Below are 13047 nucleotides of genomic sequence, written 5' to 3' on the forward strand. Positions count from 1 at the left end.
ATTCATATTTTCAAACTCTATACCTTCAGGTGTTCAGAAAACCATATCTGCGTGAAAGTTGGCAACATTGATTTCGATTTTTGAGCAGCTGATTAAATATCGATAATTCATATCGAAATTAGATGAAGCAACGTTTTCTGCGCGCAGAATTCAATTCTCGTCGAAATGGACATCAAAGAGCTGCACTGGCTGCAGCAAGTTGTGCCCTTAGCTTACAGAGCACTGGAAGTACTCGCAAAATGGCCAAAAAAGCGCCCCTGGCCATCACCTTTGACAGAGCAAGGAGAGGAGACGAAGTCGCCGCCGAGCAAAAGGAGGCGAACTGTGGTCCACGCTGAGCGCAGCAGCAATCGCAAAATTTGGGTAAAACAGGAGAATCTGAGTCGCGATATTGATGGCCTGTTTGCCACCACCTTCCACACTGCACACAACCAGGATGAATTTCGTCTGCGCACAGGCATGACTCTGCAGGTGTTTGATATGCTCTTCAGTTTGGTGGGCGAGCAATTGAACAAGAACTCCATACGCAGACCCATACCGCCGGAGTGCAGGCTCTTCCTAACGCTGGTGTGAGTATATTCCGTGTGAGTTTCTTAGGTTTCAAGCATACTCTATTTGCAGCTATTTATCCAATGCAGAGCGTGTGCTGGATTTGTCAAAGGCCTTCAAAATGGGCAGCTCCACAGTGCGTTGCATTGTGCAAGAAACAAGCGAAGTGCTGTGGAACACGCTGGCACCAGCTTTTCTACCCCAACCAAATGTGGAGGATTGGAGTAACATTGTTGCGGGCTACCAGGCGACATGGCAAGTGCCACATTGTCTGGGCGCAGTGGATGCCAAGCTACTGGACATCTCCTACAAAAGCGAAAATGATATGATACTGTTGGCCAGCTGCGATGCGAATCTGAACTTTACGTGCCTTGACATTGCCACAGTGACCGATGCTGTCAACAATCAGCTCCACTGGCATCAGGATTTCGGCGCGGCGTTACTGAGCCAGCAATTGGGCGACCTGTTGCCCGCAGAGCCATTGCCGGAGGCTGAACAAAAAACCAACTTTATATACACATTCATAGCTGGCGCGTCGTTTCCCATGCTCGAGCATCTGGTTACGCCTTATGTAACGCAGCGGTTGGACCAAGATCAGCTACATTTCAATCAGCATTTGTCGCGTGCTCTAGCTGGTAGCATCGATAAGGCTTTCAGTGTTCTAATGTCACGTTGGCGTGTCCTTTCCCTACCCCTGCGTCAGAGTCCAACCAATGCCGAGAAGATCATTCGAGCTGCTGTTGTGCTGCATAATTTTGTAAAACTGCATGATGAGACCTACTGTCCAGCCAGTTTTCTGGAGGAGGTGCCAATATGCCCTGCCAAGCACAAGGTACCCAATGAATGGCTTTGCAGCCTGCCACAGCCGCCAGTCAAATGTAATGCAACAATTCAATTGCGCGAAAGCATGAAGAAGATTGCAGGCTGTAAGCTGGAATCAAAAATAGTTGAGGCGCTCGTTGACTGTGTGGAATGGACAGCGCAGTAGAGGATACTACAACTGGAAATTTAAGTTGCTGGATTGGTGCTTTCACATATGGACATTCGCAGAAAAAATTCCAGTTCCTAAAGAGTTTTACCCAAATCTCTGCCTGCGCGTAGTTTGTCGCTCCGTGTTCCAAGTTTATAGGCAAATTTGGAAACATGATTTTAGCCAAAAGCTTTTTGAGAGCTTGATTAGGAACTATACAGCTTGATATCTTTACCAAAGTAGATCTATAATCTTATCAAAAAAAAACGTGAATCACTTAACTCACACTTGACGCCACGTTACACATAAACTGCAAGCGTCTTTATTGAAGGGGACAATTTATTGACATTTATTGTAGCAAGAAATACATTGATAATAAGAAATCATATATAATTTTATAAAAAAGAATCAATACATATGGATACAGTGATTTAAAGCATCAGCATGCGTAACTATCAAAGGGTAGACGTTCGTCAACATGGCCAACAATCAGCATTAGCTCCAGCTGCAACTTGTAGCTGCTGCTGTCTTTTCAATTCAATACTCCGTCGGCGCGAACGTTCAGTGCATCCAAAAAGGCGCCCATGGGCGTAGATGGTCCAAAGCTCTCAATGGTATTTGCCAGCTTGTTCTTGATGTTGCGCAGCCGCAGCGAGGCATGGATAAAGGTCACCGAGATGGGCAGCAGCAGGGTAAATGCGGTCAACAACACGGCGCTAATCATGTGCAAAAACAAATAACCGGCCAGCAAGGCACCCGCCAGGATGTACCACTTTTGCTGAGCATTCTGTTGGGCCAGGATTTGATTGCCGCCAGTGAGCCGGCTGGCTATGAAATTCGTTTTCGACTTGCTGCTGAAGAACTGCCAAATGATGGCAATGATCAGGGCCTGTACTAGCAAGCCGCTTATGATTTTCGTCGGATTGAAGGCAATCATAATCACATAGATGGCCAGAAAGACAAGAAAATAGTTGGTTTGATAGTACAGCAAGTTCTTGACCACACGATTGCCCCACTTGTCAAAGTCCTTCAGATTGGGCAGCTGAAAGCGCGCCGAGCCCAGCACAAAGTCATCCAGAGTGCGCAGAGGCGGCAGCTGCAAATTGCCAGAGAGCGCTGCGGCCGCATCGCCAACTGAAGAGGTTGTTGGTGCCGACATCGCTTTGGGGTATTTGCTGTTGTTCAGCTCTTGGGCGAGTTTCTGGTAGTTCACTTGACGTAGTCCACGCTTGATTTGCTGCAACTCCTCTAGGTCAAACAGCTGAGACGCCAGCTGCCTTAACTTAGGCCGCAAGCCAAAACTACTCGATGCTCGGCCTGCTTTGGGCAGAAGATGTGCACGCTCGTCGTTATTATGCCAAATGTAATCTTCCTCGGAATCACTGCAGTTGCTGTTTTGTGTGTCCAGCGTAAATCTTGGCAATTTCGCAACACTTCACGCGTTATTTGAGTGTGTGGCTTTTTAGCAAATACAACAAATATCTTTAACAAGTTGACTCATGAGATTCCCTCACGTGAGTCACCCTGTGCTCAATATTGCCTGCATGTCAGCGTATCGATGCTTTGCAAAACAAATTCGGATCGATGCTGGTATCGATTCTCAACTTAATGTTTATTTATAAACTTGCCACTAATTCAAATTATTTGGATTAAAACAAAAGAATTTCATTTATTATTTAGCAATTTTTTTCAGAATCTTCGTAAACTTCTGCTCGCTTACGAAATTTGAGGTTTATTAAAATTATAATTATTATTAATCAAATTGCATCAACTTGTTCTTCAGCCATCTATAAATTGCTTATCGTTTTCACAGTATTTGCATTATTTGTAAATCAATAAAGTTCTACCAAAACTAGTTTAGACACTTTCTGTATTTTGTCATGATGTCTTCATTTCTATTTAATTTGTAAAATTAAATTATTCAAACGTAAGTACAGCTAAAGCAACACATGTGTATGAAAAACCTAATGAAAAAAAAAAAATTGGAAATTGTTTCGAAAAGAATTTTGGGGGTGAATCGGTGTTCGGGGCACCGTTAGACGAAGGTGAACATAAACATTGTTAAACAATTATGTTTATATTCGTGATTAAATTAGGAATATGTGTAAAGTGTTTAACCTCCTATATCCCGCCCAATTTTTCTGGGACGTGAGGACTACGACTACTTCAAACTTGGTTCAAGTTTTTTGGTAATGCGTTTTTAGCTGGTAACACAATGATTTTAGTTATCGTTCTTTTGCTTGCTTTTTGTTGTTGTTATTTGTTGTTGTTTTTAGTGTTTTTTTTTGGTGTCAGAGGTCGGTTACGCTTCCAGGTCATTGACGAAGAGCACCTCACGATTCTTGAGGCCGACCTCCTTAAGTGTCTTGTTGACGATATCATTGACGGCGCACTCGGCGGCGTCTATGGCCGCCTTGGAATAGAGTACACGCTTGGGGAAATTCGTTGTTATTTCGAATTCATCCGGCGATGCGGGATGGCAGAAGAGGAAATGATAAACGTCCTGAAAATAATGAGATTATCTATAAGATTTTGCGTTGATTAGGACTGGAATTGTGCAATTACCAAAATGGAATCTGTTTGCTGGAAGCGTCGTTCCAGACGCGTTCCGCTGGGCAGCTTAAATACAACGGCGATGGCATCGATTGCATCGGCTGGTGGCTCGGGGGGCACCAGATTGGCCAGCTCTATCTTTTGCCTGGCAATCTCTTCTTTGCGCAGCTCAACATCGCGACGAGCACGTTCCTCGGCCTCCAGCACTTGGCGAGCGGCGTCCCGTTCCCGTTGACGCTGGCGCTCCTTCTCCTCGTCAGCCAGCAGACTCTGCTCATAGGCTTCATCCTGCTGGCGGCGCAGCGTCTGTGTGAAATTGCGCTCCAAGCGATCGGCACGCGCCTGACTGAGCCACACTTCGTTGACAGCTATCACCGCCTGCAGACGACGCTGCAGCTCTTCGGGCGTACAATCACCCTCGAACCGGCCCACAACCATCATACGATTGGCTCGCAGGCTAATCATCACCATCAGCGGATAGGTGCGCACCGTAATGCTTTGCATGACACGATAGCCCTCCGGCGTGGACACGTCACATCCCCAAAGCAGCGTATGGGTGTTAATATAGTCGATGATTGAGCGTGAGGATAACGTGTCGCGGCAAAACGACTCCACATCCGGATTTTGGGTTGGATCCTTATGCAGATAGACAAGCAAAAAGCGTAGCTCCTGCTTGGCATCGTTCAGAGCTTGGGCATATGTGCCCTGATAGAATACCGGATGCTCCGGATAACGTTCATAATACTCGCGTATGAACTTCATCACATCGGCCAGCGGATCCGTAATGATGCGCGGCTCGTTGCCGCCGCCAATGTTAATAAATGCACGGACAATGCCCGACAGAGTCGAGTAAAAGTATTGGAACACAAAATTGATCACGTAGCCGAGCATGCCCGTAAAGGTGCGCGGCATTGGCCCAATGCTGGGCACCCGGCTCACCGTTCGGCCGCCGGGCATATTCGCTGAGAAGACCTGTTGCAGGAAACGATCATTGATAACAGCCGGAGCGCGCACATCTGTCGAGGCTGTTAGCATGGTGGGCCGACCCTCGCGTATGTTCATCTGCTCCTGAAAAGCCACCTGCAGCAACAAAGTTCACCAATAGTGTTAATTAATTGCATTCACAGCGAATCGATGCACATCTACCTCGAGATCCCATTGATGACGTATGAGCACATCACGACAGACGTTCATGTCCTCGATGCCAGTCAAGTCCTGAAATTGCAGCACTTTGTCCGTTTGTTCATTTGTCAGACCCTCCGCCTCCATTTTGCAGCAGGTGTTGTTGTCGTCGTTTTAGTTGTGTTGTAGTTGTTGTTGTTGCTGTTGTTGCTGTTGTTGTAGTTGTTGGTTTATTAGTGTATGCGTCTTTTCTGCGTGTCTATTGCTGCTTTGTGGCGCGATTGTGCCTTTGGTTTTGGCCTTTGTCCGCTGCTGTTGGCAAAACGGATGCGCAATTTCTATAATTTATAGTGGCAAATTTATTATTTGCACGGCCAAGACTCACTAAATAAACTGAACGAACGGAACCCCTAATTGTCGTTCATCTAACATATGTTTTTTGGCATCCAAAAACTTAGCATTTTGCTCGCTGTTATTAACAGCGAGCCATTATTTGTGCTCCCCTAAAAACACGATCGTAACTCGAATTTTCAATAAAATATAAAAATAATTACTTGAAGTTCAATTTTCAACGAAGATGCAATTAAACGTTTTAAAGTAATATATTTATTATGTTGTCTGAGTGAAAATTCGGCAGATAAGTCACCAATTTGAAATAAGCAGCTGCTAACTGGCTGTTATAATTGCAGCTAACAACAACTGTTATTTAACATAATCGATTCATTAATGTAGCCAGAATTCGCAATTGGTGACAACAACATTTTCTATTAACCTGCTTTGCATCCGTTATAATGTTCTAGGCGACATTGTTTTTATATAATCATATTGAATTTGCATAATTTTTACAACATAATGTCATTCCGATAAGCCGATAATAGCCACATGTATTTACAGCGTATCATCTCTACGTTTTGTTCTCTTTACATAATTGTTGACATGACAGTAAATGTTAAAGTTTTGCAGCACTCTCAGCTGTCGCTGTTAATGTTGGGTTATTTTGTTTACTTTGATTTTGTTTACCTAGTTTTCTGCGTACAATGAATGCACGCGCTCACAAAGCATTTATGCTAAACTTTTTTCTGGACGAGGGTCTGGGCCCTCAGTTGGCCGAAGCAGTGCGGTTAGTTACAGCTGAGAGTACATTAAATGTACTGAGTACAAGGACTGAGGAGGGGGAAGATAACACTATACGCTCCATGCCACGATATCAGGATGATCAGTTCAAGGAACAATTTCGCATGCAGCGCAGCAGCTTTGAGGTGAATAAAAGTGAACATAATAAGCACTTATTGTTACCCTTAACATTTCCTCACACAGAAGCTGCTCCAGGCCGTTGGCAAAGCTATAGCCGGTGCGGAACATCATCAGCCAATTGGGCGCGTCTCACTCCCTGAGAAACTATTGTACACATTAACACTTCTAAGTGGCAAGTATGCTTGGCCGTTGCATTGAAAAGAAAATGAGCCTATATATTTATTTTGCTTGCACACGCAGAAAATCATTCCGCGAGGTGGGCGACAGTTTTGCCATATCCAAGAGTTCCGGCCACGAGATTTTCAAATGGGTCACCGCCGCTTTTGCTGCCCTAATGCCGCGCTACGTGAAGTGGCCGGCGGACAACGCGTGCGGTGGCAGTGCCATTAGCCAACTGCCTGGAGTTGTGGGCGTTATCGACGAGTGTCGCATTCCACTGAAGCTGCCTGTACGCGAGGAGGTTGGCCATCTGCAGTACGCGTCGCTGGCCCTGCAAGCTGTGTGCGACGAACGCAGTCGCTTTCTGGATGTGCACATCGATGTGTCCGACAATCAGTGTGTGCTGCTGAAGAGTGAGCTCTTCGAGCGACTTATTGACATGGAGGAGCCGCTGATGCCGCCCCACAAGCATCTGGTGGGCGAAATGATGTATCCACTGTTGCTCAATCTGATGACGCCCTATGCGGACAACAATGGGGAGTTGACACCATGTCACATACGCTACAATCGGGCTGTGCATTTGTGGAATGCGCCCGCGGAGCGCGCCTTTGCGGCGTTGATGTCGCGCTTTGGACGCCTCAAATCGCTAGATGTGGGCACAATGGAAGTGGGCAGCATTGTTGTCTCCGCCACCTGCATGCTGCACAATTTTATATTGGATTGTGGTGAACCCATTGAAGATGCTACCTTGGACTTTGAGATGCTGCCAGATAATCAGAACAGCATCGTGTTCGAGGAGCACGGACTGGTTAATTGGGATCACACATCAGCGGCGGAGAAGAAACGCGATGGCCTTGTGGCTGGCTTTATAAATACTACGTAGCACATTAGCATGTATTAATTTATGATTAATATTTAAGCAAAGTAGCTTGGGTTTTTTTTTTTGAAAAATTTAAAATCTGGCAACTATTAAATTTAGCTTATAAATTAAACTGAAATCTGGCAACTATTAAATTTAGCTTATAATTTCAAAGCCGCCAATTTCTTACACGCAGTTGTAAATGAATTTAATTTGTTTTTGACACTTATTAATTGAAATAAATATGTATTTAACATCAATCTCCAAACAGCAGGTATGTTCCGATTTTGCGGATTTCAAAACGAGGAGGACGAAAAATCGGATACAAACAGTGAAGGCATTTAGCTCGATCTGGCAACTCTAAAGTTGCCAGTCTAATTACAAAGCCGCCAATTTTCATTACGCCGTCGCAAAAGCATTTGAATTGAACAATTGGAATTTAAAGCAAATATGTATTTAATATCAACCTCTAAAAAGACAATATTATCCGATTTTGCGGATTTGGAAACGAAGTCAACATTTGTTCACGCCAATGGCGAATCAACAGATTTTCAGTTCAACGCCCAGCGACGCGTCTTTGTGGAGGTGGACAAAAAGGCGGGCTTGGCGGTGATGCGCATAAAGGAGAAGCAACAAAACGGTAAATCAAACTGCACAATAAATACTATATATTTGTAATAATATTAATTTTGTTGCAGCACCCGAAATCCAGCGCCTACGCAAATTAACAATAGAAAATGCCTATTCGGTGTGCTGCGCCAAAACGGCATCCAATCAAATTGCCATTGGCCAATCGAGTGGATTTGTTAAGTTGTTCGACTTTCGCACCACCGAGATGATACACCGCTATCCGGCAGACCAGTCACGGAGCACTGTGCTCTATGTGGACTACAATTGCACGGATGATTACATAGCGGCTGTGCTGGAGGGCGGCAAGATTAACATCTATGGCACCAAGACCAAACAGAAGATTGAGACTCTCACAATTGATGATCAGTAAGTAAAACTTTGCAATTTGTTGTCCCCGAGCAATTGAGTTGGCCAGACAAATACAATATCTCTCCTTCCAGACACGGTAAGCTGTCAGGCTAGCTATTGCTAGCTGTCCACTTCAAGATTGAAATGAGTACTAAAATTCTGCATCATACTGTTTTCTAGAATCAGACTTTTACGCTGATCTTTCAGAAAGACTTTTGTGTCAGGTTTCATTCATGCCTCAGATCGTTATACTCTTGCAAAGGGTATTTTATTTATAATCCATTTGATAGATACCTATCCGAAGCCATAAAATGTATATACTCTTGACTTTGTATTAAGAACCGGTTCTGACCAAAATGAGCTGAGAAGGATTGATATGTAGTTGCCCGCATTTATGGAACATACTCTAACATGGTGCCTTTTTTTTCAATACAGCTCGACTCTGGCTCGTTTTCATCCCAGCAAGCGTTTCCATTTGGCAGTCGCCTCCTACAAGGGCACCGTCAGTGTCTACGATGTGCAATCCAAGCGGACCATCTTCAACATAGACGATGCGCACGATGCGCCTTGCCGGGACGTGAGCATGTGCAGCTCACAACCCTCGCTGCTGGTTAGCGTTGGTTACGATTGCGTCATCAATATATTTGATATACGGCGCAACAAGGCGCAGTCGTCTTCCGGCCGTTTAGCCTACTCGCATCCCATGTCCACGGTGGCGTTAAGTGAATGCGGCACCTACTTTTGTGCGGGAAATCTCAAGGGTGAGCTGATTGCCTATGATATGCGTAGCACCAAGGCACCGCTGGCCGTGCGTTCCGTGCACGAGGGTTGGTAAGCACGACTAAATGTTGATCTCTTCAAGATTCAGTTTACCATCCAGATATACTTGCAGTGCCGTCACGCGTGTTGCCTTTGTGCCCATGCCCACGGAGGAGCAGCAGAGCAGCAGCTTCACCAGCTCAAATAATGTGACTATGGATGCCGGCAAGGCCGCTCAAGTTGAGCAAATGCCGAGCGATGAGCTACGCAAATCGATTGCCGCCAATTTGCTGATTACGCAGCAGCAGCTGGCCACAATGAGCAGCTTGGGCTATGGCAGCGCCACTGTTGGAAGCAGCTTTGCAACGCCGGCAACAGCTCGTGGACAGCGAGATTCCTTTTGTGATTTTCTAGATGCGCATAGGCCGCGTGTTGTGGATCGCATGTCCACGCGCCTGACCACAACAGCACGACGTGATAGCTTCGACTGGGATGCGCTGCACTCGAAGCCCAGCAATGAGGAACAGCGACAGAGCATTTGTCCGACCGGCTCGGGTCTCAGCTCCATAGATAGTGCTAATAGCTCTACGGTGGAATCGCTGCAACGTGAGTATCGCTAGCTGAAGTTTAAACGAAACAACTAGATCCATTTAATTTCCCACAGAAACACCTAGCGGTCCATTGCGAGATCGCAGCAACATATCGGTGGATGCAAAGTTGAAGAAAATCTCGGAAACAGACGAGCACAGTGCTCTGCACGAGCAGTCCGTCAATTGTTCGGCGGTCAGCAGCTGCGCGGGCAGCGACAAGGAGAATCCATCTACAGCGGACGTAGAACGCAAGCAACGCCTGCGTCTGCTGCCAGCCAGTCGCAATAGCACGCCACATCATGTCGCTGCAACGGCAACGCAATCGGCAGCTTTGCAGCCGCAGCAATTGTTGCCGAAGACGTCCAGCGGACTTTCCACGGAGGCCTCACTACGAGATGCTGTTGCGGTGGAGCGTGATGAGCTGGACGAGCTGCATAAGGAGCGCGCTGCGTTGCAACAGGAGCGAGCCGAGCTGCGCAAGGAGCAGGCCGAGCTGCGCAACCTGATAGATGAGCGTTTCGTTAAGCTGGAACGCGAACTGAAATGGTCAGATGAGAAAACCCGCTTTCTGCTATTCAGCGAGGTGGCCGATTACTGGAATCAGCAACTGAGCAGCACCCAGGAGATACGCGATGCTCTGGACTTGCTGCTGAAAAACGATCGCTTTGTGCACGATTACTCGTGTCTGCAGCAGGAGAACGAGATGCTCCGAGCGCAGGTGCAGCAATTGCTTAGCGAGCGCGAGAGCTCAGAAGCTGGTGATGCTTAAAGCAATATTTTGGTTTTTAAAATTGTTCGTAAATTTGTAAATTACTGCTGCATTATTTATCGTGTATATTATATAGATACATAGTAATTGTTTAAGGCTCACTTTCTGTATGCCAATTGTAGCTGGTGCTGCTGCTCCTGCTGCAGTTGCTCCGCCGCGCTTAGTCTGACGGGCATGTCCACCTGCAGTGTGATCTTGGAAGTGATTTAAAGCAATATGAATAACTAGAGTATTGCACTCACCGAGATGGTCGTATTGAAGTTCTCGTAGTCCACAATATAACGCTCGTGGCTGGCATCGTAGTGGATGATGTTGACAAAGCGCTGACCCCAGTAAATCTCGCGCGGCACATACGATGTCTTCGCCTCGGTCATTTGTGCCGTTGCCGGCGATGTGCCCACAATCGTAACATACAGCTCAAATTGTCCGGCATTAAACTGTTTGGCATTGCCAAAGTGAAACAACGGGCTGCTCTCATCGATCACATGGCAGACAATGTCGGGCCAGACAATTAGCTGCTCCCCGTTGCCCTCCAGCTTCAGCTCCGTGTGCGTCTTAATGAGCTCGCCCTCGCGCGTGCTGCAAGGCCACATTTTTGGTGTTATCAATTGTGGAGACAATAATTAGGCTGACTCACAGTTTGTCCACAATCATGTAGACGCGTATCTTGGACTCAATGGACTGTTGTTCGCGCGGATCGCAGACACGGAAGAGCAGGCACAGCTTGCCATCGCGATAACAAATCTGCAAGAATATTTGTGTATGTGTATGTATAAGCGTGGCATATTGTGGGCAGCTGGGCTTACCACAGCCTTGTCGCTGAACTTGAGCTTGGTCAATTGCTTGGCGGGACGAGCCGTTTTTGCATAGATAATGCTGACCATGGTGCCCTCAATGGCCGCCGCGCACATCATTTGCATGACGAACAGAAATATGGTCTCCGGGCATTCCTCGCTGGCGTATTTCTCGCCAAATCCGAGCGTTGTTTGCGTCTCAACCGAATATATCAGCATGGCCACAAGATTGGGTGTACCATAAATGCATGGATCCGTGCCCTCGCCCAAACGTTGGCCCGTGACAGCATCGAACAGGAAGTCGCCATGGGAATAGGCCACCATATAGCATAGTACACCAAAGAAGATCCAGCTAAGAAAGTAGCTGCCTAGGAAAAGTGTCAGCATATATTTCCATTCCAATTCGATCTGTGTGGGCGACAGTTGCATTTGAATATTACTATCGAACTATCGACTCTATCGATAGCGCCAGACAGTTAATTGTTATCGTTTTCGATTATGTATGAGAATTAGTTTGGCGCCCAAGTAAAATGTTTGTTACATGTTTTCGTTTCGATTTGTTTTTTTTTTTTTTTTGGTTAATTTTCATATTGTGTGAGTTTATTTGTTTAGTATATGCTAAATGCTAAATGTTACTTTTTCGCCTTCGCTAGTATTTGGCTTGGGCTTAATTTTCAGCTTTGTTGTCGGCGATTCGTTGGCCAATTCGTCCAACTTGCGCTGTATACTGGGCGTTATGCTATAGATATTCGATCGTTCAGCTGTTGGCTGTGTCTTGGCTGCTCTCTGGCCGAACATGGACCTTACCAGCGTAGTGACAGCATCGCGCATATAGCGCCAGGACTTCTCTGGTATGCGCCTAAAGACCACATTCTCATGTCCATTCTTCTCCATCACGCGATGCATGCTGCGCCGCAGCCCATCCGCATCGGTATCGGGGCTCAGCTCAATGGTGCTGCCCGACCAGTCGAGGGTATAGGGAAAGCTACGGCATTGGAATAAATTGGTATAAGTTGCGTTAATTCAGTGCACGATGCTGCTGAGATTTGACCCACTTTTGTTCGCTGCGCGTCTCCAATTGATCGGCGGCCTGCTTGGACTTGCGTCGCCGCACACAGCTGGGACTCTCCGGATAGTAGTCGGCTTCGGTATCATTGACGGTCTCCTTTTCGGGCGATCGCGCCAACGGCTTGGGATTCAACGGCCTTGGCTTCACAGGCATCGATGTGGAGCGAATCATTTCAAGATTTTCGCTGGCGTCCACTGAGCTCATTGTTGTGTGGCTGCCCACGCATGGACAGAAACTGAGATTTTTTCTTGTCTAATTGCCGTTGCTCGTGTTCTCGTCGTCAGATGCTCGACGGAACAATTTCACTTGTCGCGTAGATTTGCGTTTTAATTTTTAATTGAATTAGATTGCAGTCCACGTAGCCGAAGCGCGCTCAAGTTGTTTGACTGACTGACCGAATGACACTGACTCGAGTCTGGGCAGGGAATTAAAATAGTGAAAAAGTATACCTAATTTGTGGTACATAACGGAAGATGTGTATTTGAATATATTTATTATCTTCATGTAGCGCCTGACTGTGTTTGTGCGCATCCATACCATGAGGAGATTAAAACGTCAAAAGTTACCTCCTTAGTAAGTTTTTACTGATTATAATGCACATATTTATACTTTCAGCAAATAT

General features: G+C 46.2%; 6 protein-coding genes across 8 annotated transcripts; 3 read left to right on the forward strand and 3 right to left on the reverse strand.

Moving 5' to 3' along the window:
• Positions 1 to 36: 36 nt before the first annotated feature.
• On the forward strand, positions 37 to 2081 carry LOC6628665 (uncharacterized). 2 transcript variants are annotated; one of them, XM_002051785.4, is made up of 2 exons: positions 37 to 569; positions 622 to 2081. In XM_002051785.4, the coding sequence occupies exons 1-2, from the start codon at positions 166 to 168 to the stop codon at positions 1535 to 1537; spliced, it is 1320 nt and encodes a 439-aa protein (XP_002051821.1). In that variant the 5' UTR covers positions 37 to 165; the 3' UTR covers positions 1538 to 2081. The 2 variants fall into 2 exon arrangements, with proteins under 2 accessions (XP_002051821.1, XP_070065558.1); XM_070209457.1 differs by having other exon boundaries at positions 456 to 569; positions 639 to 2081.
• Positions 1841 to 3039, reverse strand: Jwa (PRA1 family protein Jwa). Its single transcript, XM_002051784.3, has one exon. The coding sequence runs from the start codon at positions 2676 to 2678 to the stop codon at positions 2052 to 2054; it is 627 nt and encodes a 208-aa protein (XP_002051820.1). The 5' UTR covers positions 2679 to 3039; the 3' UTR covers positions 1841 to 2051.
• Positions 3040 to 3372: 333 nt separating this feature from the next.
• Faf2 (Fas-associated factor 2) lies at positions 3373 to 5765 on the reverse strand. The gene is made up of 4 exons (XM_002051783.4): positions 5580 to 5765; positions 5219 to 5506; positions 4085 to 5152; positions 3373 to 4022 (listed from the first exon to the last, which is right to left on the reverse strand). The coding sequence occupies exons 2-4, from the start codon at positions 5339 to 5341 to the stop codon at positions 3822 to 3824; spliced, it is 1392 nt and encodes a 463-aa protein (XP_002051819.1). The 5' UTR covers positions 5342 to 5506; positions 5580 to 5765; the 3' UTR covers positions 3373 to 3821.
• Positions 5766 to 6100: 335 nt separating this feature from the next.
• On the forward strand, positions 6101 to 7534 carry LOC6628662 (putative nuclease HARBI1). Of its 2 annotated transcripts, none has more exons than XM_015172480.3 (3): positions 6101 to 6453; positions 6512 to 6620; positions 6689 to 7534. In XM_015172480.3, the coding sequence occupies exon 3, from the start codon at positions 6783 to 6785 to the stop codon at positions 7488 to 7490; it is 708 nt and encodes a 235-aa protein (XP_015027966.1). In that variant the 5' UTR covers positions 6101 to 6453; positions 6512 to 6620; positions 6689 to 6782; the 3' UTR covers positions 7491 to 7534. The 2 variants fall into 2 exon arrangements, with proteins under 2 accessions (XP_015027966.1, XP_002051818.2); XM_002051782.4 differs by having other exon boundaries at positions 6104 to 6453; positions 6512 to 6624.
• A 25-nt stretch (positions 7535 to 7559) lies between these two features.
• On the forward strand, positions 7560 to 10649 carry Grip71 (WD repeat-containing protein Grip71). The gene is made up of 6 exons (XM_002051781.4): positions 7560 to 7664; positions 7738 to 8106; positions 8165 to 8462; positions 8880 to 9275; positions 9337 to 9809; positions 9868 to 10649. The coding sequence occupies exons 2-6, from the start codon at positions 7917 to 7919 to the stop codon at positions 10560 to 10562; spliced, it is 2052 nt and encodes a 683-aa protein (XP_002051817.1). The 5' UTR covers positions 7560 to 7664; positions 7738 to 7916; the 3' UTR covers positions 10563 to 10649.
• Irk3 (Inwardly rectifying potassium channel 3) lies at positions 10596 to 12825 on the reverse strand. Its single transcript, XM_002051780.4, has 6 exons — positions 12412 to 12825; positions 12164 to 12341; positions 11369 to 11764; positions 11200 to 11306; positions 10805 to 11141; positions 10596 to 10744 (listed from the first exon to the last, which is right to left on the reverse strand). Exons 1-6 carry the CDS (start codon positions 12627 to 12629, stop codon positions 10661 to 10663), a joined length of 1320 nt encoding a protein of 439 aa, XP_002051816.2. The 5' UTR covers positions 12630 to 12825; the 3' UTR covers positions 10596 to 10660.
• Positions 12826 to 13047: the final 222 nt, after the last annotated feature.

This window comes from Drosophila virilis, chromosome 4 (assembly GCF_030788295.1).
Source record: "Drosophila virilis strain 15010-1051.87 chromosome 4, Dvir_AGI_RSII-ME, whole genome shotgun sequence".
NCBI classification, from domain to species: domain Eukaryota; kingdom Metazoa; phylum Arthropoda; class Insecta; order Diptera; family Drosophilidae; genus Drosophila; species Drosophila virilis.